Raw genomic sequence first — 26,541 nt, 5'->3', positions numbered from 1 at the left:
ATCAAAATGTGATATCCATACACTAGAATATTATTAAGTCTTAAAAAGGAAGGAGATTCTGACACATGCTACAACGTACGTGATCCTTGAGGACATTATGCTGAGTGAAATAAGCCAGTCACAAAAAGACAAATACTACTTTGTCAGATTCCACTTATACCCCGTACCTAGAGTAGTCAAATTCATAAACACAAAGTGGAATGGTGGTTGTCAGGGGCTCTGGGAGAGTGAAATGGGAGTTATTGTTTAACGGGTATAGAGCTTCGGATTTGTACTGGGTGCAGCAAAGCATGCCTACTGTAGTTTCAGACACTCGGGAGGCTGAGAAGGATTGCTTAAGGCTAGGAGTTTGAGTCTAGCCTGCATAATATAGCAAGACCTCCATCTCTAAAAAAATAAAAGCCTCAGATGTGCAAGACCAAAAAATTATTGAAATGGATAGTGGTGACGGCTGTACAACAATATGAATATACTTAATACCACCAAACTGTACACTTTTAAAACTTTTTTTTGTTTTGAGATGGAGTTTTGCTCTTGTCACCCAGGCTGGAGTGCAATGGTATGATCTTGGCTCACTGCAACCTCTGCCCTCTGGGTTTAAGTGATTCTCCTGCCTCAGTTCCTGAGTAGCTGGGATTGCAGGTACCCACCACCACACCTGGCTAATTTTTATATTTTTAGTAAAGATGGGGTTTCACCACATTGGCCAGGCTGGTATCCAACTCCTGACCTCAGGTCATCTGCCCGCCCTGGCCTCCCAAAGTGCTAGGATTACAGGCATGAGTCACCACACCCAGCCAAAATTTTTTTTTTTCTTAAAGAAAGGTTAAAAAAAGATGGTTGTATGCATATTATATGTATTTTACAATTAAAAAGTTGGGAAAAAAATTAAAAATACTGACCATACCCAAGTGTTGGTAAGGCTGGGAGCAACCAGAATTCATACAACTGCTAATAGAAATGAAAAATGTACAACTACCTTGGAAAACAGTTTGGCAGTTTCTTAAACGCACACCTACCATATGACCCAGTCATTTTACTCTAGATATTTACTTAAGAAAAAGAAAAGCATATCCATACAAAGATTTGTGCATGAATGTTCCTAATAGCTTTATCTGTAATAGCTAGAAACTGAACATAAGCCAAATGCCCATCTAAGTGAATGGATAAACAATGAATGGGATAAATCTACATAATGGAATACTACTCAGCAATAAAAAGAAATAAACTTGATACATGCAACATGAATTTCAAAATAATTATGTTGAGACAAAGAAGCCAGACTCAAAAGAGTAGATAGTATATGATTCTATCATATAAAACTTTAGAAAATGCAAACTAATCTGCAGCAGACACTAGATCAGAGGTCAGTCTTGCCTGGGGATTAGAGGAGGCAGAGAAAGGCAGAAGGGAGGAATTACAAAGGTGCAGAAAGGAAGTTTTTAGTTGAAACTGCTTATTATCATAACAGCAATAATTTCACAAAATGCATACATATTCTAGACTCAACAAATTATTTGCTTATTTGCAGTGTATTGCATTTCAATTATACAAAAAAAAAATATCTTCAGCAAAGCTGAGAATTCATAAAATATGCAAAAAGGGGAGAAAACAAAGAACTCTTAGATATCATAAATGTAAATGTAGAAATAAAGAAGTCAATAAAAGGACAGACAGAAAAAGTTGAGAAAATATCTCACCAAGTAGACTAGAGAGAGTGAGGCAGAACAAGCAAAGAAAAAAAAGAAACTTAGAACATCCATCCTTGAAAGTTCAATAGCTAACTATTTATTAGGAGTTCACGAAAGAAACAGGTAATACAGAGGGAAAACAATTATAAAAGAAAAAAATGCAAGACATTCCCAGGATATACAAAAGATATATGCCCAGATTAAAAGGACCACTGAGATGGTCTAGGCACAGTGGGTCATACCTGTAATCTCAGCATTTTAGGAGGCTGAGGCGGGAGGATCACTTGAGCCGAGGAGTTTGAGACCAGCCTGATTGATACAGTGAGACCCTGTCTCTATTAAAAAAAAAAAAAAAAAAAAAAAGGCATAGAAAGGGGTAAAAAGGACCCACACCAAAATATTTCAATAATTGGGACAAAATTTTAGAATACAATAAATAAAAAGAAGACACTAAGAACTTTAAGAACTTCCAGGCCGGGTGCAGTGGCTCATGCCTGTAATCCCAGCACTTGGGGAGGTCGAGGCAGGCAGACTACTTGAGGTCAGGAATTCGAGACCAGCCTTGCCAACATGGTGAAACTCTATCTCTACTAAAAATACAAAAATTAGCCGGGCATGGTGGTGTGCGCCTGTAATCCTAGCTACCAGGGAGGCTGCGGCATGAGAATCGCTTGAACCCGGGAGGCAGAGGTTGCAGTGGGCTCAGATCATGCCACTGCATTCCAACCTGGGCAACAGAGTAAGACTCTGTCTCCAAACAAACAAACAAACAAAATTCCAGAGAGAAAAAGACAGATCACATACAAAGAAATAAAAGTTAAATTATAACAGATTTCTTAAGGGCAATGCCGATTGTCTTCAAATTTCTGAGGAAAAATTGATTTTAAATCTAGAATTCTATATCAAACTATCAATCAAGTATGAGGATAGAATAAAGGCATGTTCAGATATGTACACAAAAAAATCTATGCACTCTTTCTTAGATATTCTCAGAGGATGTCATCTACTAAAACCAAAGATAAAAAAGAGGAAGCTGTCGGATCCAAGAAACAGGATTCAACCCAGGAGAGCAGCAAAGGAAAATCCTGGAATGACAGCTCTGTTGCAGGGCTAAAGAACAAGCAGTGGGCCGGGCACGGTGGCTCACGCCTGTAATCCAAGCACTTTGGAGGTCAAGGCGGGTGGATCACCTGAGGTCGGGAGTTCAAGACCAGCCTGACCAACATGGTGAAACTCCATCTTAAAAAATAAATAAATAAAAATAAAAATAAGAACAAGTAGTGCAAGTTGGAGCAGCAGAACAGAGGGCTCTAGGAAAAAGGTCTCCAGAAAAAAAAAAAAAGATTTAATGAAAGAAAGTGAAACAATTAACAACTCTACAAAAATAAACAATTCAAGAAAGAAAATGAAGCCATAATATACTACTTGGCTTTGCAGTGAACAATACTTCCTTAATTGTAACACAAAAACAATGAATACTGATTTAACACCCATTAGGATAGTTACTGTAAAAAAAAAAAAACAAAATGAAAACAAATACACGGGCCAGGTATAGGCTCATGCCTGTAATCCCAGCACTTTGAAAGGCTGAGATGGGAGGATCACTTGAGCTTAGAAGTTTGAGACCGGCTGGGCCAACATGGCAAAACCCCATCTCTACTAAAATACAAAAGTTAGCTGGACGTGGTGGCGTGCACCTGTAGTCCCAGCTACTTGGGAGGCTGAGGCATGAGAATCGCTTCAATCTGGGAGGCAGAGGTTCTGGTGAGCCAAGGTTGTACCATGAACTTCAGCCTGGGCCACAGAGTGAGACTCCAACCTCAAAAAAAACCAACCAAACAAACAAAACACAAAAAACAAGTGCTGGCAAGGACGGGGAAAAATCAGAATTCTTGTGCACTGTTTGTAGGACTGTAAAATGGTGCAAATACTGTGAAAAACAGTATGAAAGTTTCTCAAAAAATTAAAAATAGACCTACCGTATGGTCCAGCAATCCCACTTCTGCATAAGTATCCAAAAGAATTAAAAATAGGGTCTCAAAGAGATATTTGTAGACCCATGTTCAAAGTGGCACTATTTACAATAGCCAAGAGGTGGAAGCAACCCAAATGTCCACTGACAGATGAATGGATTAAACAAAATGGTATGTACATATACAATGGAATATTATTCAGCCTTAAAAAGGAAGAAAATTGAGTGGTGAGAAAATAGAAAGAAATAAAAATAAAATTTTTTTAAAAGGACCGAAATCCTGTCAACATGCCACAATGGATGAATCTGGAAGACATTATGCTAAATGAAATAAGCCAGTCACAAAAAGATAAATATTGTATGATTCCACTTATAAGAGGTATCTAAAGTAGTCACCAAAAAAAAAAAAAAAAAAAAAAAAAAAAAAAATCCCAGAAAGCAGAATGGTGGTTACCAGAGACTGAGGGGAGAGAAGGGTTAACTGTTGTCTGCGCATAGAGTTTTAAATCTGCAAGATGAAGAGGTTCTGGAGATAAATTTCACAACAATTTGAATATGTGTAACATTACTGAACTGTACACTTAAAAATGGTTAAGATGGTAAATTTTATGTTAGGTGTATTTTTTGTTTTTAAATACAATTTAAAAAAAGATTAATGAGATCGTGTCAATAACAGTAAGAGTCAGCTTGAAGGAGCTCCCATTTATCAAATTTGAGACAAACTGAGCATTAGAAAGAAAAAAGAACAGTAACTATAATTGATTACAACACATTGATTCTTTTAAAAAAAAATCCATGAGGTTATAGTAATGCTAAAAAAAATAGAAAATCTTTATAAAAGAATGCTAGTTAATAAATGTAGAAGAAATTATGTTTAGAAACTTTTCCTTTTTTTTTTTTTTTTTTTGAGATGGAATTTCGCTCTTGTTGCCCAGGCTGGAGTACAATGGCGCAATCTTGGCTCACTACAACCTCTGTCTCCTGGTTCAAGAGATTTTCTCTCTCAGCCTCCTGAGCAGCTAGGATCACAGGTGCCCGCCACCACACCCAGCTAATTTTTGTATTTTTAGTATAGGTTTCACCATGTTGGTCAGGCTGGTCTCGAACTCTTGACCTCAGGTGATCCACCTGCCTTGGCCTCTCAAAGTGCTGGAATTACAGGCGTGAGCCACTCCAGCCAGCCAAAAATGAACATTTTGGTTTTTTTTTGTTGTTGTTGTTGAGACGGTATCTCACTCTGTCGTCTGGGTTGGAGTGCAGCAGTGTGATCTTGGCTCACTGCAACCTCCACCTTCTGGGTTCAAGCAATTCTCTTGCCTCAGCCTTCTGAGTAGCTGGGATCACAGGCACTCACCACTATATCCAGCTAATTTTTTGTATTTTTAGTAGAAATGGGGTTTTGCCATGTTGGCCAGGCTGGTCTCAAACTCCTGACCTCATGATTCTCTCACTTAGGCCTCCCAAAGTGCTGGGATTACAGGTGTGAGCCACCTGCCTGGTGAAAATGAACATTTTCTATGTAACTTTCAGTGCAGTAGCTCATTCAAGCAAGCATCATCAATAAATGCTCAAGCAATTAGATGAACAGTTAGTTGCTGGAGAACAGGATATTCACATGGTAAGAAAGCATCACCCCACAGATAATTTACTAATTACAAAGGGGTAAATATATTTTACAATGGAAAGATATGGCAGTTAACACCTTAACAAACTTAGTATTAATATTTGTGGAACAACCTGTCATTAAGTGTCATATATGCCTCCTAATTTGATTAGGAGGATATAGTGTAGGATGAATACATGATAGTACCTAGGAATTATTCCTGCTAAAAACACTTAATTTGAATCTAATCCCACCTCTGGACCCAGCTTCAAGTTTACAGGAAATACAGAGAATGGAGGAACAAATTAGATACCACAAGAAACAGACAAAATTCAGAATCTGGGACAATCTACAAAACAAGTGACCTAAATTAAACCTTACCAATTATTAAAATAAAATATGTTAAGATTTACCTATCAAATTGATAACACTAAAATTTTTTTTTTAATTTAAATTTTATTTTTTTATATAAAGACGGGGTTTCACCATGTTGGTCAGGATGGTCTTGAACTCCCAACCTCAGGTGATCCGCCCACCTTGGCCTCCAAAGTGCTTGGATTACAGGCGTGAGCCACCATGCTCAGCCAATAACACTAAAATTAATACAATTTTTGCGGGCAGGACAATCTGGTAACATGTAACAGTTTTTTAAATGTTTATATACTTTACCCAGCAATTCCACTTCTAGGAATTCACCCTATAGAAATAAGAGTTATACATAAACATTTATTGACCAGAATGTTCACTGCAGCATCACTAATGAAAATAGACGCAATCGTGGCCGGGCGCGGTGGCTCACGCCTATAATCCCAGCACTTTGGGAGGCCAAGGCGGGTGGATCAAGAGGTCAAGAGATCGAGACCATCCTGGTCAACATGGTGAAACCCCGTCTCTACTAAAAAATACAAAAATTAGCCGGGCATGGTGGTGCACGCCTGTAGTCCCAGCTACTCGGGAGGCTGAGGCAGGAGAATTGCTTGAACCCAGGAGGTGGAGGTTGCGGTGAGCCGAGATTGCGCCATTGCACTCCAGCCTGGGTAACAAGAGCGAAACGCTGTCTCAAAAAAAAAAAAAGGACGCAATCTAATTTACCAAGGTAAAATAATTATACAATAAAATACTTTGTAATCATTGAAAATCTTAATTTCAAATATTTAACATAAAAAGGTCCTTAAAATACATTAAGTACAAAGAAAGCAGATTATAAACTATTAATATGTAATTTCCCTGCATATGTATATTCTACTTTACAGGAAAGATAATTATCAAAATGTTAATTTTGCTATTTCTAGGTGGCAAAATGGATTTATAGGTGATTTTAAGTTTTTTTTCTTTGTAGAAGAGAGAATCATTTCTAATGTCTGAAAGAATAAAAAATGGGCCGGGTGCTGTGGCTCACACCCGTAATCTCAACACTTTGGGAGACCAAGGTAGGTGTATCACTTGAGGCCAGGAGTTTGAGATTAGCCTGGCCAAAATGGTGAAACTCTGTCTCTAATAAAAATACAAAAATTAGCTGGGCATGGTGGCCCACGCCTGTGGTCTCAGCTCCTCGGGAGGCTGAGGCAGGACAATCACTTGAACCCAGTAGGGAGAGACGGCAATAAGCTGAGATTAAGCATTGCACTCCAGTCTGGGCAACAGAGCAAGACTCAGTAATCCATCCCCCCTCAAAAAAAGAATAAAAAATGAAAGAGAGAACAAAGTTAATTTTCATGATGCTAAAGGGCAGAACTAGGAACTACCAATAGAAATTACAGGGAAGCCACATTTGACTCAATGTAAGGAATAACTTTCTAACAACTAGAATTTTCTAAGCAATTAATGATCTGCTTTATGAGGTAATACGTTTTGCATTATTAAAACTCTAAGCAAAGGCTAAATGGTCACTTGGCAAAGATACATAGAAGAGATTTATGTGTTAGGAGATTAAAGAGAAGCTTTTAATGGTCCTTTTGTACTTTAAGTACTTATAATTTCTTTTTTTTTTTTTTTTTGAGATGGAGTTTCACTCTTGTTGCCCAGGCTGGAGTACAATGGCACAATCTTGGCTCACCGCAAACTCCGCCTCCCAGGTTCAAGCAATTCTCCTGCCTCAGCCTCCCGAGTAGCTGGGATTACAGGCATGTGCCACCACGCCTGGCTAATTTTTTATTGTTAGTAGAGACAGGTTTTCTGCATGTTGGTCAGGCTGTACCTGAACTCTCAACCTCAGGTGATCCACCGGCCTCGGCCTCCCAAAGTGCTAGGATTACAGGCGTGAACCACCGTGCCCAGCCAGTACTTATAATTTCATATAAAGTTTTCCATTTGCAGGGATACCAGAAAGGAAGTGGTTGGTTATTTGTTATTATAATAAAAGCCCACATGATACTAAAGAGATTATACTTACATTAGAATAATGGAGTTGAAGGATGATTTACTTTGTTACATTCTACATCAATTTAATATACACACTATTGATAAAGTGAAAGCAGAAAACTAACCCAATGGACAGGATTCAAACTGAACTGAGAAGAACTACATTTGAATCTACTCCTTTCTAATTTCTCTGTGTCTGGTAAGAACCTGAACAATTACACTTTTTCAAGGTTAAATACAATAAACATTTCAAAAAGGAGGAGGATATGCTCCCGTTTTACACTTCTGGCTGCACTATAATTCACATACAAATGAAGGAAAGGTGAAGAATATACCACCCACCCCCTGCAATATGGTATATAAAAATCTTATGATTTTGCATGTAGGAATACTGGGCAATGGAAAGTGACAGAAAAACTTAATATTATACTGGGTTCCTGGAAGGCAGAAGGAAGTGTCAGAGGTCTTTGAAATTTTTTAGAGTAATTCGTGATGTTGAAAATAAAAGATGCACTTAAAAAAAACCAGTATTTTAATTATGGAAATTTTCAAATATACACAAAAGTAGAAAGTGTAATCACCACTCACCTTCATTTCTCAACATTTTTATTGTGATAACCTACCCTTTCTTAGCCTAACTGACTCTATTTCTGAGAGCTGTTCAGACTTCATGTTAGCTTCTTGAGCTGGACAGACTCCATGTCAGTTTCTTCACTTGCCTTCCTTTTTCTCCCCCTTTCCCCTGAGCACGTAGCCAGGTTAAGCTGACTTCAAGCAGACCCAGGAATGCATTTACTGATAAGATACCAAGTCAAGTGGTACCAGCAGCCCTTGGGAATGCAGATGTTGTTAAGTACCCAGAGCCCCCATATCTGTAAGCTGTTATGTCTTTTGTAACAGCTTAAGCCCCTGCACCTGGTACTGTTTACTTCTTATGTACTAGTTTATCTTTTAACTTTTTGCTTGCTCTGCTTCTGTAAAAAATTGCTTCAGCTAGGTTCCCCCTCCCTTTTCAAACTAGGGTATAAAAAACCACCTCTTTCTTTGGGGCCTAGAGAATTTTCTTTAAATGCTCCAATGAGAGAGAAAATGTTAACTGGATATCATCAGTGTTAACTACCTAGGATATAAAAAAAAGGAGTCAGCTCACACAGTGAAAAGCAATGACATGGCTAGGCCTCTTCCACAGAGCTTGATATAGACATAATTTTTTTAAATTTGCCTCTCCAATGATGGGGGGAGGGGAGGGGTAGGGAGGAGAGGTTTCTCTACTTCTACCAGACATAAAACAGTTCAAGCAAAGGGATCTCACAAGCACAGGGCTAAGAAATCAGTATGAATAATATTTGGTTGCTTATGAAATACTGAATAAAAAAATAAAAGGATAGGGGATAAAAAAATTCTTCTGACTGGTGTCTCAGAGTTCTAAACCTTTCACTCATGTCCTTACAAAACAAACAAGAAAAAACTACTAAATGATTCAGAATTTGTCAAATAAAAAAAGAGTCTCCTCTGCTCTGCAAAAGCACCAAAAGTTCTCCTAAAACGCTCCCTAGTGATTTACAATAGATCTCAGAGTAATTAAACTAATTATCTCCTCTGTGGAGCCCACCTAGGGCATCCTCTTTCCCCATCTTCCACTTTTCCCAAACACAAGCAGAAGGGCTCCTTCTCTGCTCCTACTGTGCTTTATATTTAATTCTATTACAGTATTAATCAATACTGCAGTGTAATTATCTTCTTCTCTGGACTATGAATTCCCGGAGAGATAAGACCCTATCATACGCCTCTTTACATTTCCAATTCCTTATCTTTAAACCTACCAATACTGAAATGAAGAGTTTTCTCAATGAATAGAGATGACAGAATATGGAGTTATTTTTTTATTTTTTTTGAGACAGTCTCACTCTGTCACCCATGTTGGAGTGCAGCGGCATAATCTTGGCTCACTGCACCCTCTGCCTCGTGGACTCAAGTGATTGTTGTGCTTCAGCCACCCGAGTAGCTGGATTATAGGCATATACCACCACTCCAGGCAAATTTGTTTTTTTCCCTGAAAGAATATGATTTGACTAATTTTTATAGTTTTAGTAGAGACAGAATTTTGCCATGTTGGCCAGGCTGGTCTTAAACTCCTGGCCTCAAATGACCTGCCCGCCTCTGCCTCCAAAAGTGCTGAGATTACAGGCATGAGCCACCATGCCCGGCTTGGAGTGATCTTTATAAGAGTATAAAACCTCTCTAACCTTTTCATCTTCAGTTCTTCCCATAAGTCTCCACTTTAGGAGTTTTCCTATCAGCCAATAGTTCAGGCTGAATAACATGGACTGTAGTCTCTTGAGAGCTGGAGAAAGAATCTAGTCACTTTGGTTTGCAATATCTTCTAATGAAGTGAGGGGAATACAACTTGAAGGATCTGGAAAGTAGTTAAACCTTTCAAGAGCTTTTATTCAGAAGCCAAAATACAGAACAGTGTTTGAAATGCCTGCTTTTACGTTTAAATGCTGAAGGTAACAGGGAAAATAAAACATTTCAAATTTCAAAAACCAACAACTAGTAAGCAGCACCTGGTTGTCCACTTCACTATTTTTCAGACAAAAATTCCCTAGCAAAAATGTACAGGTCTGGGTTAAAGCCTCAACCATGAGGGAGGCACCTTCCATGTACTGTTTTAAGTGTGCTTAGACTCCTCTCTAATACTGGTTAACCAAACCACTTTGAGAATTATCTGGTTAGGCAATCCCTTGAAGTGAAAATCTGGGTAAGGAAGTTATCTTTCTCAAGAATTTCAGAAAATTCTAAACAATCTCCCAGTTTAAGCTATGTTACACTGGAAAGAAAAAGTCACATCACATGTTTTATATGCCTTTCTTTGGTTACTATGTTACCTTGGTTAGAGTCCTCTGGGTCTTCTATATGAGCAATGACACTCCTGAGATAAATCTCCTTCTGCTGTTCTAGATTTGACTGTGAAAACGTTGGAACATTAGTCCTTGAACGAAGCAAACCCGAAAAAAGAAAAACAGCCCATTAGAACCAGGAATGTAGAGAGAAAATTCTCTTTATGATCCAGGGGCAGAAGATAGTATTAGTCACATAATATAAAGCTAAAATGGAGTATGGAGTCAAGAGAAAAAGAAAGAGAAGCTGGGTGTGGTGGCTCCAGTCTGTAATCCCAGCACTTTGGCAGGATTGCTTGAGGCCAGGAATTTGAGACCAGCCAGGGCAACACAGCAGGACCCAAGAAATTTTTTTTTTTTTCCTGAGACAGAGTCTTGCTCTGTCACCCAGGCTAGAGTGTAGTGCCGTGATCTCGGCTGGCTGCAACCTCTGCCTCCCGGGTTCAAGCAATTCTCCTGCCTCAGCCTCCTGAGTAGCTAGTACTACAGGTGCATGCCACCACACCCAGCTGATTTTTATATTTTTAGTAGAGACAGGGTTTCACCATGTTGGCCAGGATGGTCTTGATCTCTTGACCTCGTGATCTGCCCGCCTCAGCCTCCCAAAGTGCTGGGATTACAGGCGTAAGCCACCACACCCAGCAAAATTTTTTTAAGATTAGCTAGGCCTGTAGTCCTAGCTACTCAGGAGGCTAAGGAGGGAGGATCACTTGAGTCCACAAGTTCAAGGCTGCAGTGAGCTACAATCATACCACTACATTCCAGCTTGGGTCACAGAGTGAGAACTTGTCTCTAAAAAAAAAAATAATTTCAAAAAATACAAAGAGAAGAAGGAAATAGATACAACCTCCTTCTAACAAGGAATAGAAAGGTGAAGATTACCTAGTCCCTAGAGAAAGAAAGCATTTGTTGAGTAATTCAAGATTAGTCAGGAAAAAGCTAATTTTATACAGTCAAATTGAAAAGCTGAATGGGGTAAGGATGGAAAAGAATCACTAGATCTGGCAATTAGAGCAATGGTGACCTTGGTGAGAGCAATTTCTAGCCCTTACTCATACCGATTGACTGTATTAAAGAGTCAGTGGATGAGAAAATTGAGATTACAAATTTATTACTGTCCCAAGTTGTGAGCTTCTGGTATCATTTACATTGTAAGCAATTCACAAGGTTTCCCTCAATTATGCAAACAAAACAAAAAACCAGGAACTGGGATTTGGGGTGGTAGTCAAAGAAAATTTTAGCCTTATTTGTAATAATTAAAATTTTTATTTTATTTTATTTTTCATACAAGCTCTCACTGTCTCCCAGGCTGGTGTGCAGTGGCCTGATCTCAGCTCACTGTAATGTCTGTCCCTCGGGCTCAAACAATCTTCCCACCTCAGTCTTCCTTGTAGCTGGGACCACAGTTATATGCCACCACACCCGGATTTTTTTTGTATTTTTAGTAAAGGCGGGGTCTTGCCATGTTGCCCAGATGGGTACTGAACTCCTAAGCTCTAACAATTGGCCCACCTCGGCCTCCCAAAGTGCTGGGATTACAGGTATGAGCCACCATGCCGAGCCTAATTAAATTTTTTAAGCAAAGTAAATATAATAAATGTATAATCAAAAGAATTTTTAAAAATCTCACTGTAAAGAAGCTAATCTGATTCAACATTTTAAAAAAAGCTTTTCTAGTGCATTCAATTTAAAAGGACCACATAGAGACACTGCCATCTCCTGGCAACAAGAGAATAAATTGAAAAGGTGACGCAAATTTGCAACCCCTACTAGAATTTTTTCTCAAGGGCAGTTGTACGCAAATTGGGAGAGATGAAGAAATAATTTTCTACTAGTTATATCTCAACAGTTTTGTTAAAATTATTCTAACCTCTTATCATATACGTGACTAGCCTGCCCCATACACAGGAGAAGAAATCTTATATTTGTAGTGCTTTCACTAATATGTCTATTTTGCTTTCAAAATAACTGTAAAGCAGCAGAGAAGGCATCTAATGATGCCTTATTTTATGCATAAAAACTGAGGTAAGAGGTTTGACTTGCCAAAAGTCACACAGTTGGTAGTGCTAGAACTTCAAGTTTGCTTACTCCAAAAGCAGGGTTTGTTCCCTACGCTAAGAGGAAACAGGGGAGGGGAAGAAAGAAATTGAAGAGAAACAAAAGAAATCAGAATATCTAATTATACTTTACATTACCTGGTCTTGGTTTGTAGAACAGGAATGACTTTGCCTAGTCTTCTCTCATGGCCTTTCATCTTCCCAGAATCCTTGTCAAGAACATTCTGCTTTTTGAGGGGAGGAATGCAAAAGGAAAGGTGGTTCTTAGTTACAAGAAAACCACTGAAAACAACACTATTTATGGAAATATTTTTTAACTAAATGCTATAGCAACTGTAATCTTTTTTTGTAATCTTAAAAAAAATAATTAAAGAAACCCTGACCAGGCACAGTAGCTCACACCTGTAATTCCAGCACTTTGGGAGGCTGAGGTGGGCAGATCACCTGAGGTCAGGAGTTCGAGACCAGCCAGACCAATAACAGTGAAACCCCATCTCTACTAAAATACAAAAATTAGCCAGGCGTGGAGGCGCACACCCTGTAATCACAGCTACTCAAGAGGCTGAGACAGGAGAATTGCTTGAACCCAGTAGGCGGAAGTTGCAGTGAACGACTGTGCCACTGTACTCCAGCCTGGGCAACAGAGTAAGACTCTGTCTCAAACAAAAAAAAAAGAAAAAAAAAGAAAGAAACCCTATGTGGCAGGGATTATTACACTCATTTGGCAGATAGGGAATCAGGCTCAAAAAGGTTAGGTAAATTGCCCAAGATTTTTCAGCTCTTTCATGGCTGACTCAGAGCTAGTGCTATATCTAATATAGCATAGCAATAAAGATTGAGACTTAAGCTGAAACCCAAGGACAGAAAAAATAATAGAATTACCATCTTAGTAATTATTCAATAAAGGATAATTTAATATTATGTATCAGGTGATGTAAACACATTATTTCATTAAGCCTTATACTATGAAGTATTATTTACTCCAATTTAGGTAAGAAATATGGGAAAACATTGAAGCTAAATAATTAGCCCAGGGTCACAGTGCTAGTCAGGATCCAAACCCCAATTTGTCTGAACACAAAGCTCTGCTAGATTATAACAAATGTACCACTGTGGTGCAGGATGCCCACAGTAGGGGAAGTTGATATGTATGGAGACAGGGGTACACATATCAACTTCCTGCTATACATCTGAATAAAAATTATTTCATTTTTGTCTTCACCTTTAACAATGTACTTACTTTGTTTGATGAGCTGGAAACAACCGGAGACCTCATTTCACAACTTGGTTTATGTGAACCACCATTTCTGCAGGATGACTCCATATTAGGAGTCTCTGAATGGTCTGAGATCCGAGAGAATACAGACGTAAGGTTCTTACTGTCAGCCATATTTTTATCAGAGACAGCTTGTTGAAAGTTATTGTTTGAAGACAGCTGGGGCCCATCCCAGGCAGAATTACTGGGGCTGATCCCTTCAGATTCAGTACAAAGTTTGCTTTCATTTGGGGTAAGACCATCTTCTCTCATCTCTTCTCCAAGGGAAGAGAGTTTTTCAGTATCTTTGGATGAATCAATCTCGTCCTTATCAAGCAAAGCATCACAAACTGTTGGATTAAATGGTGCAACAGTCACTTTTATAAGATTCTTTTCTAATACAGACCGTTTGTTTAACGGTTTAGTAGGAGCTTGTCCACGACCACCTGATGTACTTAGCTGAGGTAGTTTGAAGAGGTCAGGAGTCTCAGCTACTGGTCCCAAGCTGTACGATGAATTCTTCTCTTGGAGAGTATCAAGTAGAATTTGACTCCCTCTTTCTCCCTTCTCAACATGCCCATCATAATCTTCCCCAGAAGACTGCTCATCTGATGGGTCATCTTCCTTCAAGAGTGCATCAATCTCTTCCTCTGTGTAATTTAAATCACCGTCATCTTCTTCTCCTTCAGACAGCTCCAGCAGGGAATCATCTAATCCATCCTCATCCAAGGAACCCCAAGAAAATGGGGCATTGTCTTTAGGCAAGAGAGAGGTACCAGAAGACTGTTCAGAGGGCACCAGTGAGCACATCATTTCTGGAGAAATAAGAGACAGTTTCACTGAGAAAATAACCTTATACCAACTGTATAAGGAACAGAAAATAACCTTATACCAATTATAGCCAACTATATGTGGGTAATGTTCTAGTATTTCAAAATCTTTGCACTGTGACTTGTAACATGAGAAATAATTTTAAGATATTTAACTTTACCAGAAACATGAAAATACATGTTAGAACAATGAAATACTTTTTGCCTACTAAAATGGTAATAATTAAGATGCCATGACAATCTGAATTGGTGAGGATGTGGAGAAACAGCACTCATACACTATCAGTAAAAGTCAGTATAATATTTTGTGCAGAGTAACCCAGCAATTTCACTTCTGAAAATCTGTCCTTCATATATATGTTCAAAGTAGCCAAATCCTGGAGGCAACCTAAATGTCCATTACCAAGAGAACTGTTCAGTAAATCATGGTACATTTGTGCTATGGAATACTTTTCAACTATTTAAAAACACAGTGAAGTAGATCTGTAAGTACTATCATGGAATGATATCTACAACATACAAACAAAACAAATGTATATCATGAAAAATGTTTAAATATTCAGTTTACACTTTAACACAAAACAAATATGTATTGCTTTTGAAATAAAACAAAATTCAAGAATACAAGAAGGTAAATAATTGTCTTCCATACTGTGTGGAGCTGCTGAAGCAATCTCTGCCTTTGCCACGAGACCAAATGGAAAAAGGTTTCAGCTCCTGCTAGCTGTTCCTTTCAGGAGACTTGTCAAAATGATTGACTCCCACCTTCCTGCAGGCAAAAAGAAAATTAGAGGATCTTCTCATCACTTTCAACTCTGCTAATTACAAAGTCAACTGTATTATGCTTTAAGGTGCTCGATGTATTAATTTTTATCTGGATTTTTTTTTTTGTAATACCAGAAAGTTGGATTTTCTGAGTCAAGAACACCAAAGAAAAATCTTCAAAGAAAAAAAATTATGCAACTAAGGGAACTAGTTTTGTTCCTCTCAACAATTTGTACTTTCTTAAGACTATTAACTACTTTAGTAGGATGAATACTGGCGTGGGAGTCCAAAGACCTGGGGTGTAGTCCTGGTTGTATCACTAGCCAGCTCCAATAACTTGGGTATGCCAATTGACCATATGGACTTGTTTCCTCATTTACAAAATAGGAAAGGGATGGAGAGGGGGACTAGGCAATGTCTGAGATTCCAACAAAATCTAAAAATTAATCATGACCACAGATATAAAAATATTTTACAATATAAATATATAAGTGAAAAAAAAAAAAAGGTCATTAAAACAAACACAACCCTGGGCAACAAGGCAAAACAGTTTCTACAAAAAAAAACAAAACAGAAAAATTAGCCAGGCATAGTGGCGCATGCCTGTATTCCTAGGAGCTACTCATGTGGCTGAGGTGAGAGGACCACTTGAAGCTGGGAGGTTGAGGCTGCAGAAAGCAGTCATCGTGCCACTGCACTGCAGCCTGGATGACAGAGCAAGACCCTGTCTCAAAAGAAAAAAAAAAAGATACAAACAAAAATTGATAACTATTATAACTTGCAGGGACATAAGGTAGGTCAAGGTCGGACTTCTGTATCATTTTACTTTTCTACTTGAATGTTTACTTGTATAATTAAAACCTAGTTTTTAAATAGCTAATGACAGGCCTAATCTATAATTATTTTCCAAATGGGAAAGGTGATAAAAAGCTAGTATTTCACACATCTGAGAAGCTATAAGAAATGCTTATACACTGAACTCAATAATTTGGAAAATTCCTTGTAGCCTTGTAACTATAAAATTTTCCCTACTCCATGACCCTCCATACCACACCCTGAGTTTTAACTTTAGTTCATACACTCTTTTAGAAGATATTTTTTGAGCTACAATCATCACACAGCACAAGCTATGTGATATGTCTCTTTATTATTTCCAAGAATTCAAGATATAGCTCCCACCCTCATAATGTATAATCTTAATGTATAATCTTGTTAGGGAAACAACACTGAAAATTAAGCACCAATATGAGATAATACAAAATGGTACAGACAATAAAGTACTAGAGAAAGAGTTAGAAGAAATGAGAGGGATTACAGAATTTTAGAATTAGAAGGGACCTAGTTAAACTTACTCATCTTAGAAATGAAATGGGAGAAAAATAAATATTAAGTACCTATTATAAATCAGGTGCTGTAAAACACATTTTACAACTGTAATTTAACCTTTCAACACAACTCTGTAAAATTAATCTTATCAAAGAAATCATTTTCTGGCCGGGCACACTGGCTCACGTCTGTAATCCCAGCACTTTGGGAGGGCAAGGCAGGTGGATCACCAAGTCAGGAATTCAAGACCAGCCTAGCCAACATGGTGAAAACCTGTCTCTACTAAAAATCCAAAAATTAAACGGGCATGGTGGCAGGCACCTGTAATCCCAGCTACTCAGGAGGATGAGGCAGAGATACGCTTGAACCCAAGAGGCAGAGGTTGCAGTGAGCTGAGGTCGCGCTACTGCATTTCAGCCTGGGCGACAGAGCGAGACTCCATCTCAAAAAAAAAAGGAAATTGTTCTCTGTTGTATTTAAACTTAGAGCTGCTACTACTTATTTTACCAATACTATATTCTAGCAATTATGAGAGTTCTAAGTGTTGAAGCAGATGCCTCTATGAAAAGTAATTTCTCTGCATTAATGACTGAGTTATTTTACTTAGTTTATATCTTTAGGCAGCAGTTAGAAAAAAAGTTTACTTTTGGAAAACGTCCTTCTTTGACTTCAGAAAGTTTATGGTTGTCAGGCACAAATATCACAGGCACTGGGGTTAAACAGCTACATTTCTTAGATGCCCTTTCTGGGCCATCGCCCCCCATTCCAACTCCTTACAAAAGGTCTAGTTCAAGCCCTTGGTTGGCCAAATGGAGAGTTCAACAGATTTTCCCTCTTGGGAAACTAAAGTTCAGAAGCATTAAGTGACTTAACCAAGTACACATAGCTAATAATGTTAGATAGAGCAAGGATCAAAACCCAAGTCTAATTCCAAAGGCAATGTTTTTCCTACTACATCTGTGACAGACTTGCTCAGGATTGGTCAGCAAATGGCAGAGCTAGAATCCAAACTCAGGCCTTCTAAATTCAGTACAATCTGTAACAAACTTCAAGAGTAAAGACCAAAGAGAGCTTTTGGTCTCTTGGAAAAAATATTTTAAGCCACCTTAATAGGACCAATATCCTTCATAACCATTGCAATAATCAATCCCTATATAACATGATATCCAGATGCAAAAAAAAAAAAAATGCCTTTTCTGAGCTTCTCTTACGTTCCAATAGATCTGGGAACAAAAGTATAGAAAACAATACCATATATATGGTATATAGAGAAAGAGATAATTTTAATTTGTACAAATCGTCCTCTTTCTGATGTTATTTCCTCATTTTCAAAAGTACTTATTATAAACAATGCAAAACATATACATAAGTAACTTAATAGTATAATGAACCCCCACACACCCATCACTCAACCCCAACAACTATCAACTCATAGCTAATGTTGCCCTATCCCCTTCCCCACTTTACTGGATTATTTTGAAGCAAATTCCAGGCATCTATCATTTCATCTGTAAATAACAAGAATTTCTTATCATAAAATAGTTCAGGTTTCCAATTATCTTATATCATAACTTTTTTTTAAGGTTAAAAAATAATCAGTATCCAAATAAGGTCCATACAGTGTGACTGGCTGTTAACGTCTTATGTGTATTTTAATCTAAAGATTTCAGATCTTTTCCCCCTGCAATTACTTTATTAAAGAAACAATATGCTAGATGGCTCACACCTATAATCCCAGCGCTTTGGGAGGTCAAGGTGGGCAGGTCACTTGAGGCCATAAGTTCAAGCAAGACCAGCCTGACCAACATGGCAGAACCCCATCTCTACTAAAAATACAAAGAAAATTTAGCTGAGTGTGGTGGTGCAGGCCTGTAGTCCCAGCTATTCAGAAGGCTGAAGCAGGAGAATCGCTGAAACCCAGGAAGCGGAGGTTGTAGTGAGCAGAAATCACACCACTACACTACAGCCTGGGTGACAGAGCCTGGTGACAGAGTCTGCCCCAGCCTCCCGAGTAGCTGGGATTACAGGCGTGCACCACCAGGCCTGGCTAATTTTTGTATTTTTAGTAGAGATAAAAATACCATCTTGGCCAGGCTGGTCTTGGAACTCCTGACCTTGTGATCCACCTGCCTCAGCCTCCCAAAGTGCTGGGATTACAGGCGTGAGCCACCACGCCTGGCCAACATTTTATTTCTTAAGAAAACAATATCTCATCTTAGGCCACAACACAATAAATAAGGAAAACAAAAAAAAGAAAAAAAAAATAGCATGAAGAGACCTGGAACAAATATGGCAATCTAAGATAAAGCAGGATGGTGGGCATTAAAATGTTCATTATTATTATGTTACTTTCTATACTGTTTTAAAATTGTTACTTTTTTGAGATAGGCTCTCAGGTTTGTTGCCCAGGCAGAATGCAGTGGTGTGATCATAGTTCACTGCAGCCTTGAACCCCAGGGCCCAAGCAGTCGTTCACCTCAGCTTCCTGAGTAGCTGGGACTACAGGACCACACCACTATACCTGGCTAATTTTTTTCTTTTTTTGTAGAGACAGAGTCTCATTATGTTGCCCAGACTGGTCTTGAACTCCTGGACTCAAGCAATCCTTCTGTATTAGTTTTCCAAAGTGCTGGGATTACAGGCATTGAACCACCACTCCCAGCCACTGTATTTTTTTTATATGCTTGAAATAATAAAAACATTTTAAAAGTATGAAGTCAATGGGAAAGACAATGATTATACTCTGTGAAGTCTCAAATATCACAGTACCTACCTGACAGGGTTGTGGCAAGAATTAAATGAGATCACAAACATAAATTTAGCACACTAGAGGCACAATGTAAGAGACAAATAACTGGTGGCCACAGTTATTATTTCACTCCACCATCATCATTGCCCTGACCCCTGAAGAGTCAGTCTTAAGAGAAACATAGGAACCGCAGGAAAAAAGAGTGCCAAACTGGTAGGGAACTTCCCCTAGACCCTGCTTGAAATTATCTAGTATGCTCTAGTCTCATCTAGTTTAATCCAGCATTCAACCATATTGTCACCAAAGACCTAGACAGACATCTGAAACATCAGGCAAATTCTGCAAATTAATGTTCACTGAACTATCCTCTATAGAGGTACTGGACCTTAGCAATTCACTTAGTCTCTGAACCTCAATACAGATGAGAACACCCATTAAATTCTGTTAACTTCAAACACAGATTATCATGAGAAAAAAAGAGGATGTTCATGAAAGCAGTCTAAACCTAAAAGTACTATACCAAAAACAACCCTTATGTTTCATGAATGTGCAAAGGGCGGGGGGGAATCCTCAGATAAAATTGAAGTTCTTAAGTGAAATTCCAAAGACAGCCTTACTTGTCAAAAGAAGGGTTACTTACATCTCTGTCTACCATCTACCACCTTTCTTGGTACTTGCCTGGTAACCTCCACTTAAAATATGGGGACTCTTTTATATTTTTATTTTATATTTTATTTTTATTTTTGAGACAGGATCTCATTCAGTCACCCAGGCTGGAGTGCAGTGGCATAATCTGGGCTCACTGCAACCTTCACCTCCCAGGTTCAAGTGATTCTTGTGCCTCAGCCTCCCAATAGCTAGGATTACAGATGTCTGCCATGCTTAACTAATTTTTGTATTTTCAGTAGAGATGAGGTTTTGCCATGTTGGCCAGGCTGGTCTTGAACTCCTGGCCTCAAGCAATCCTCCAGCCTCGGCCTCCCAAAGTGCTGGAATTACAGGCGTGAGCCACCATGCCCGGCCATACCCCTTTATTTTTAAGGGAAGAATATTTTTCCGATCTCCTATCTCTTAGTTCCTCTACACCCCATCCTTTCTGTGACCCTATTCTGTCCTTCCACATCTCTCTCACCTGTCCACCCCCTTCTTCACACTTCAGTTTACCACCCCCTCTCTCTGTTCTCGAACCTCCTGGTTGCAACCTCAGAAACTGGTTCCCTTTCCATTTTTATCTCACCTCAGAAAACCTACTGCCTTCGAGCACAAAGCCTTATTTTACTGAGGCCACTAAAACTGCAACACTAGATGCAAACCCACATCCTCTTTCAAGCTCTAAAATCAAGACCATTACCAAGCAGGATCTGACAGGTATGGCCAAGTGCAGAGATTATTTACAGTGGACAAGACCTTCCCCTGGCCTTTGATTTCCAACCTTCCCCAAATGCAGTACGTGTGAACCACACAGTACGAAACACAGCAGGCTTTATCACTCCACAAAATATACATAACATTTGCAAAAAATCAAAATGAACTCAAATTATCTGTAACAGTTTTGCAAATTCCTTCGAGGTAACTAAAAACACTGCAGGACGGAAAAAACAAAACAGGGCTGCAAATCTTTGCTTTAGGTAATATTTCACTAGATGAGGGTGCCAGGATTCTCCTCCCACATGGACACAGAACAGACTTGCTAAGCTGCAGCAACAGGTTTCTTTTTAAAAAGAAAATGTGCTTTAAAACATTTTAGGCAGGTCGGCTAGAGCTCAGAGTCCCTAACAAATACACAAAAAACTGGAGACCAGGTTAGGGCAGGCGGTGGGCAATTCAACCACTTCTAGGACCTCTCCAGGGCCCACTCTGAGGCAGCCAACTGCTTTCCCACTTGCCTAGGAAGTAATTAACTGGTGACGCCGCTTCCAGCCCCTGAGGACCTGGAGGAAGGGTGGCCCAGTCCCAACCTTTGGAGGATACTGCCTTGGCTCTCCCTCACAAATACAGCCCGGGACTGTGTCGCCGTTCCAGTCGCCCTCCAGGAAGGGCCTTTGCCCCTCCCTCCTCTGGGGACACCGCGAATTCCCGCCTCCCCGTGGAAGGCGGGAGAAGCGAGGGTTCTCTCTCCCCGACCCTCCCCCAGCAGGGGCAAACTCGCCCCTCAGCAGGCCCGGGCGGTGCGCTTCTCTCCCGGGGACCACAGTCCTCAAATCTCCACGGGGGAAGCGTCGTCCTTTTTCTGCCCCCACCCACGAGACGCGACAGAAAAGCTCGCGAGTTTCCCGCCGGCAACAGCCTCCCGCCAAGCCGGCCGGGGCAGAGGCGTCCCCCGCCACCTACACAACCACGGTCCCCACCCCCACTGGGCAGAGACTGCAGACGGCGCTCCCCGACTCTCAGACGACCAGGGAGCTTCCTTTTTCCTCAGCAGGGTGAGGGGCATCTGTCGCCCGCCGACTTGAAGGTGGGGGGCAGGGACATTCCCTCGCCGTCACCTCAGGAGCTAGAACGCGCCCTTCTCGCAGCAGGGCGTGGGCCTCTCAATCCCTCCAAGGGGCCAGCGGCATGCGCAGCCCCTTGGAGAAGCAACAGGCGCCCCCATCCCCCTCCCGGCCGGGTAACGCCGACCCCCTCGTCCCTCCCGCTCTTCACCTCCGGAAGCCGGGCCAAAGCCTGGGCGAACGACTGCGCCTCACTCCGCCCCCTGCGCCATTTTATCGCCCCCTCCCCGACCTCCCCCACCCGGAGTCCACCCGACCAACACCGGCGGGAGAGCAAACCAGCAGTGATTGGCAGAAAATCGCCCCGCCTCTTGGAGTGTTGCGCCCCGCGCAGGCTCTTCAGCCCCGCCCTCCGCACCGCCTTCCTTGCCCACTGGCTCCACCTTTTCCAGGCTCATCGAACTGCTCGACTCTCTACTGTTCTTCACTTTTTCCGGCTATTGCCGGGAGGGGAGGGGTTCAGGCCAAGCAAGCCGAGCGACGAGCTCAGCTGATGCAACCTGACTGGACTCGCGTGACGGTTCCCGGCACGCGGCGGCGACAGTGACCCAGGAAGGGCTTCTGGTGCCGGGCTAAGTGTGGAAAGCAGGGGTAGCAGAGCCATGGGGGACGCTCCCAGCCCTGAAGAGAAACTGCAGCTTATCACCCGGAACCTGCAGGTCAGGCCTGGGCATTGGAAATGCGCCGTTGGGGGACTAGGAGCCCGAGGTTCAGTGATTTTGAGCCCCATTACTGGGTTCTAAGTGTGTGGGGCCGGGGACTCGGCGCTGGGGCCGCTCTGAGAGAGGTTGCAGATCTCACTGATGATCGGTCAGTCAAGCAGCCCTTCCCTGGGTTTCACAGAAATCACAGCGGGCTCCCCTCTTGCGTGCAGTTAACTTGTGTTGGAGCCAAGCTTTGAATCCAGGACTCCCACTCCACCCCCCATTAAGTGCCACGATTAATAGGGGGCTTGGTCACAGAATACGTCAAGGGCCTGCCAGAGCTTGTCTGAAGGGGACCAAAAGTTAAAAATGACCCATTACAGGGTTCAAGTAAGTACTGGAAGATGCTATATTGGGAGCTTTAAAAGGAAATGAGAGAAGGGAAGGCTTCCCTGAGGAAGTGACTTCTAAACTGTGCCCTGAAGGTAATAGATCCCCCCGCCCTCAGGCCACGTCTGTTCCGACTGTTACCAAGAACTACAGGAGTAGGAGTTACCCAGAGGAAGAATGGAAGAATGAGAGGGAGAGCATTTCAGATGAAGGGAACAGAAATTGTGGCTAATTTAGCTGGAATGGAGTGAGCAAAGTTATGAGGACGCACTGAAAAATTTTTATATTGTGTATTTGCTTGACTCTTCCCGGCTTCTATTGTCACCTTATCAGGGAGGCATTTCCCGACCGCTTTATTTAAATAACAAATCCTCTGGCACTAGAATTGCACTATCCCTTGCTCTGCCTTTTTTCCCATTATTGTTCCTACATACTATACGTTTTAATTGTTTATTCGTTTAGGAGAGGCAGGCAGGGACCAAGTCACGCGAGCCTTGTAGGTCTTATTCTGTTCAGTTTTAAATTGGGCTTTCTTCAAAGAGCAGTGATACATCAGTTGGGCCACAGCCTGCCCTGTTTTTTTCTTTTTTTGAGATGTAATTCACATTCTATAAAATTCACCCTTTTAAAGTGTACAATTCAGTGAGTTTTAGTATGTTCACAGGTTGTGCAACTATCACACTATCTAATAAAACTTGCAGACACTACCTATTACCCACTACTCCCAGCCTTAGGGAAACACTAATCTTTCAGTCTCCAGATATTTGCCTATTCTGGGCATTTCATATAACTAGAATCATACAATGTGTGTCTTGTTGTGTCTTTTTGCACTTAGCATAATATTTTCAAAATTCATCCGTTTTTGCACCTAACAAAACGTCATTCCTTTTTATGGTTGAATGATACTCTCTTGTATGGATATACATTTTATTTATCCATCATCAGTTGATGGACATTTAGGTTATTCCATTCACAACTTAATTTTAACCAAAAGTTGTTGCATGCTTCCCCTAGCTAGAGTCTTAGTTTCCTATTCCCTCTCTATAAAATAGTGCTGACTGGGGACTTAAGATACACAAAACTATTAGAATTGACTCACGGGTTTTTGGTTTTTTGGGATTATTTTGAAGCAGAGTTTTGCTCCGCCTCCCAGGCTCAAGTGATTCTTTTGCCTCAGCCTCCCGTGTAGCTGGAATATTACAAACATGCAGCACCACACCTGGCTGATTTTTCTATTTTTAGTAGAGATAGGGTTTCACCATGTTGGCCAGGCTGGTCTCAAATTCCGCACCTCAAGTTATTCTGCCAACTTGGCCTCCCAAAGTGCTGGGATTACAGGTGTGAGCCACCGCACCTGGCCTCACTCAGGGTTTAAAGGCTAAGTAATGTGACATCTTCTTGGGTGGTGATAACCCTCCAAGTGTTCATATAGTTGGAGGTGCTCTTGAGCATGCGGGATCACCTGCCAACAGACTTGGAGCACCACAGGATTTTAACAAGTCGTGCTAATACATGATTCAAACCAGCAATATCATGGTTTCTAACAGCCTCCCAAAACCATAACTTGGGGAGATGCTACATATACTGGCCTATTAGAATTTTTCCAATATTGTCATAGGACAAAAATAAATCATTAAAGGTCATAAAAAAGGACAATGAGTTTTAAAGAAGTTTTTGGGTTTTAAGGACTGTCTCTGGCTACCTTTTAGAACATGGATTGGAGGGGCCAGGTGCAGAGTGGCTCATGCCTTTGGGAGGCCCATGAGGGCAGATCACTTGAGGTCAAGAGTTTAGGACCAACCTGGCCAACATAGTGAAACCCCATCTCTACTAAAAATATAAAAATTTCCCGGGCCTGATGGTGGGCACCTGTAATTCCAGCTACTTGGGAGGCTGAGGCAGGAGAATCATCTGAACAGTGAGTTAAGATCACACCACTGCACTCCAGCCTGGGTGACAGAGCAAGACTCCATCTCAGAAAAAAAAAAAAGAAAAGAAAATTGATTGGAAGGAGCAAAAGTAGATTTGGGAGACCAGTTAGGAGAATGTTAGAGTAATCCTGGTGTGATCTGATGGGGCCTGGATTTGGGTGGTGATATAGAGGCATAGAGAAATAGGAGGGTTGAAGAGCAGTTTTGGAGTACCTTGAATAACTCTAAATGATGGTACCATTTACTGAACAAGGAGTGAAATTATCAGTGAAAAAGATGGTTGAGGAGTGAAGTAAGAAGTCAAGAGCATGAGTTATGTTTTGAACGATTGGGTTGACAACAAGAACACGGTTCTGTATACGGATGTGAGCAAGAGATTTGGGAGTTACTGGCTCACAGTAGTAATTGAAGCAACTGAAGAGGATCAGTTAAGGAGAATGTAGAATAAGAAGAAAAAAAGACCAGAGCCCCAGAGATTGCTAATATTTAATGACTAGGAAAAATAAGAACAGTTGCAAAGAAATCCAAGCAGGCAGAGAATAGGAAAACTTAGAGAATAAAATAAAGGAGACCAAAGGAGAGTACCTCTGGGAGGGAGTGAAGACTAAAAAATACTCATTGAATTTAGCAACATGAAGGTCCTCTGTGATCTTAGCAAGAGTATGTGTGATGTGATATGGAATTTAGTACTATTGTTGTACCCGAGCGAGTCAAGGAATGCGCCACACTCTGAGATAGAATTATGAGTCCTTTATCATGCTGGCAACGCCCAAAATTCTCTCGGCACCTAAGAAAAAGTTAGGTGGTCTTTTATACCCTAGTTTTGAGGGGAGGGGGAACCTAGCTGAAGCAAATTTTTCACAAAAGCAGAGTAAGCAAAAAAGTTAAAAGATAAACTGGTACATGAGAAATAAAACAGTGCCAGGTGCAAGGAGTAAAGCTGTTATAAAAGACACAACTTATAGATGATGGGCGTTCTGGGCATTCAACTGCACCTGCATTCCCAGGCTCTGCTGGTACCACTTAACTTGGCCTCTTATCAACTAATGCACTCCTGGAGGTGCCCAGTGTCAGCCTGCCCCAGCTACAAACTATAGTTACATACTTGATGGTGGGAAAATAACTAATATGAAGAAGCTAAGATGGAGTCTGTCCGGCTCAAGAAGCTAACATAAAGCCTGAACAGCTTTTAATCTGAGAGTTAGTTTTAGCTGGCAAAAAGCAGGTTATTACAGTATGATGTGGCATGGAATTCAAATTGGAATGGGAGACTAGGAAATGAAGACCAAAAGAAGACAACTGTTTCAAGAAATTGGCTATGAAAGGAAGGAGAGTGCGTTAAAGGTATGTAAACCAGAAAGTATCTGAGGCCAGATGTGGTAGCTCATGCCTATAATCCCAGCACTTTGGGAGGCTGAGGCAGGTGGATTATTTGAGGTCAGGAGTTTGAGACCAGCCTGACCAACATGGTGAAACCCCGTCTCTACTAAAAATACAAAAAATTAGCCAGGTGTGGTGGGGCACACCTGCAATCTCAGCTACTCTGGAGGCTGAGGCAAGAAAATCGCTTGAACC

General features: G+C 40.7%; 2 protein-coding genes across 4 annotated transcripts in view; one reads left to right on the top strand and one right to left on the bottom strand.

Annotated features, from left to right (window-relative positions):
* Positions 1 to 22,221, bottom strand: part of S100PBP (S100P binding protein) — a 42,366-nt gene extending 20,145 nt beyond the window's left edge. Inside the window, exons 1-5 of one of the 3 annotated variants that reach the window (XM_012440654.3) lie at positions 22,153 to 22,221; positions 15,322 to 15,438; positions 13,825 to 14,654; positions 12,723 to 12,811; positions 10,516 to 10,619 (exon numbers count right to left, since the gene is read on the bottom strand). In XM_012440654.3, the coding sequence (XP_012296077.1) occupies positions 10,516 to 10,619; positions 12,723 to 12,811; positions 13,825 to 14,652 (1,021 nt within the window). In that variant the 5' untranslated portion in view covers positions 14,653 to 14,654; positions 15,322 to 15,438; positions 22,153 to 22,221. Of the gene's footprint in view, positions 1 to 10,515; positions 10,620 to 12,722; positions 12,812 to 13,824; positions 14,655 to 15,321; positions 15,439 to 15,691; positions 21,776 to 22,152 lie in introns of those variants that run through there. The other 2 variants (XM_012440671.2, XM_012440663.2) reach the window with 2 other exon arrangements.
* A 243-nt stretch (positions 22,222 to 22,464) lies between these two features.
* Positions 22,465 to 26,541, top strand: part of YARS1 (tyrosyl-tRNA synthetase 1) — a 37,755-nt gene continuing 33,678 nt past the window's right edge. The window contains exon 1 of the mRNA XM_021677155.2: positions 22,465 to 22,660. Within this exon, the coding sequence (XP_021532830.2) occupies positions 22,604 to 22,660 (57 nt within the window). The 5' untranslated portion in view covers positions 22,465 to 22,603. The remainder of the gene's footprint in view (positions 22,661 to 26,541) is intronic.

This window comes from Aotus nancymaae, unplaced genomic scaffold (genome assembly GCF_030222135.1).
Source record: "Aotus nancymaae isolate 86718 unplaced genomic scaffold, 86718_ANA_hifiasm-v0.15.2.pri h1tg000053l, whole genome shotgun sequence".
Classification (NCBI taxonomy): domain Eukaryota; kingdom Metazoa; phylum Chordata; class Mammalia; order Primates; family Aotidae; genus Aotus; species Aotus nancymaae.
This window is presented reverse-complemented; position numbering and strand designations above follow the sequence as displayed.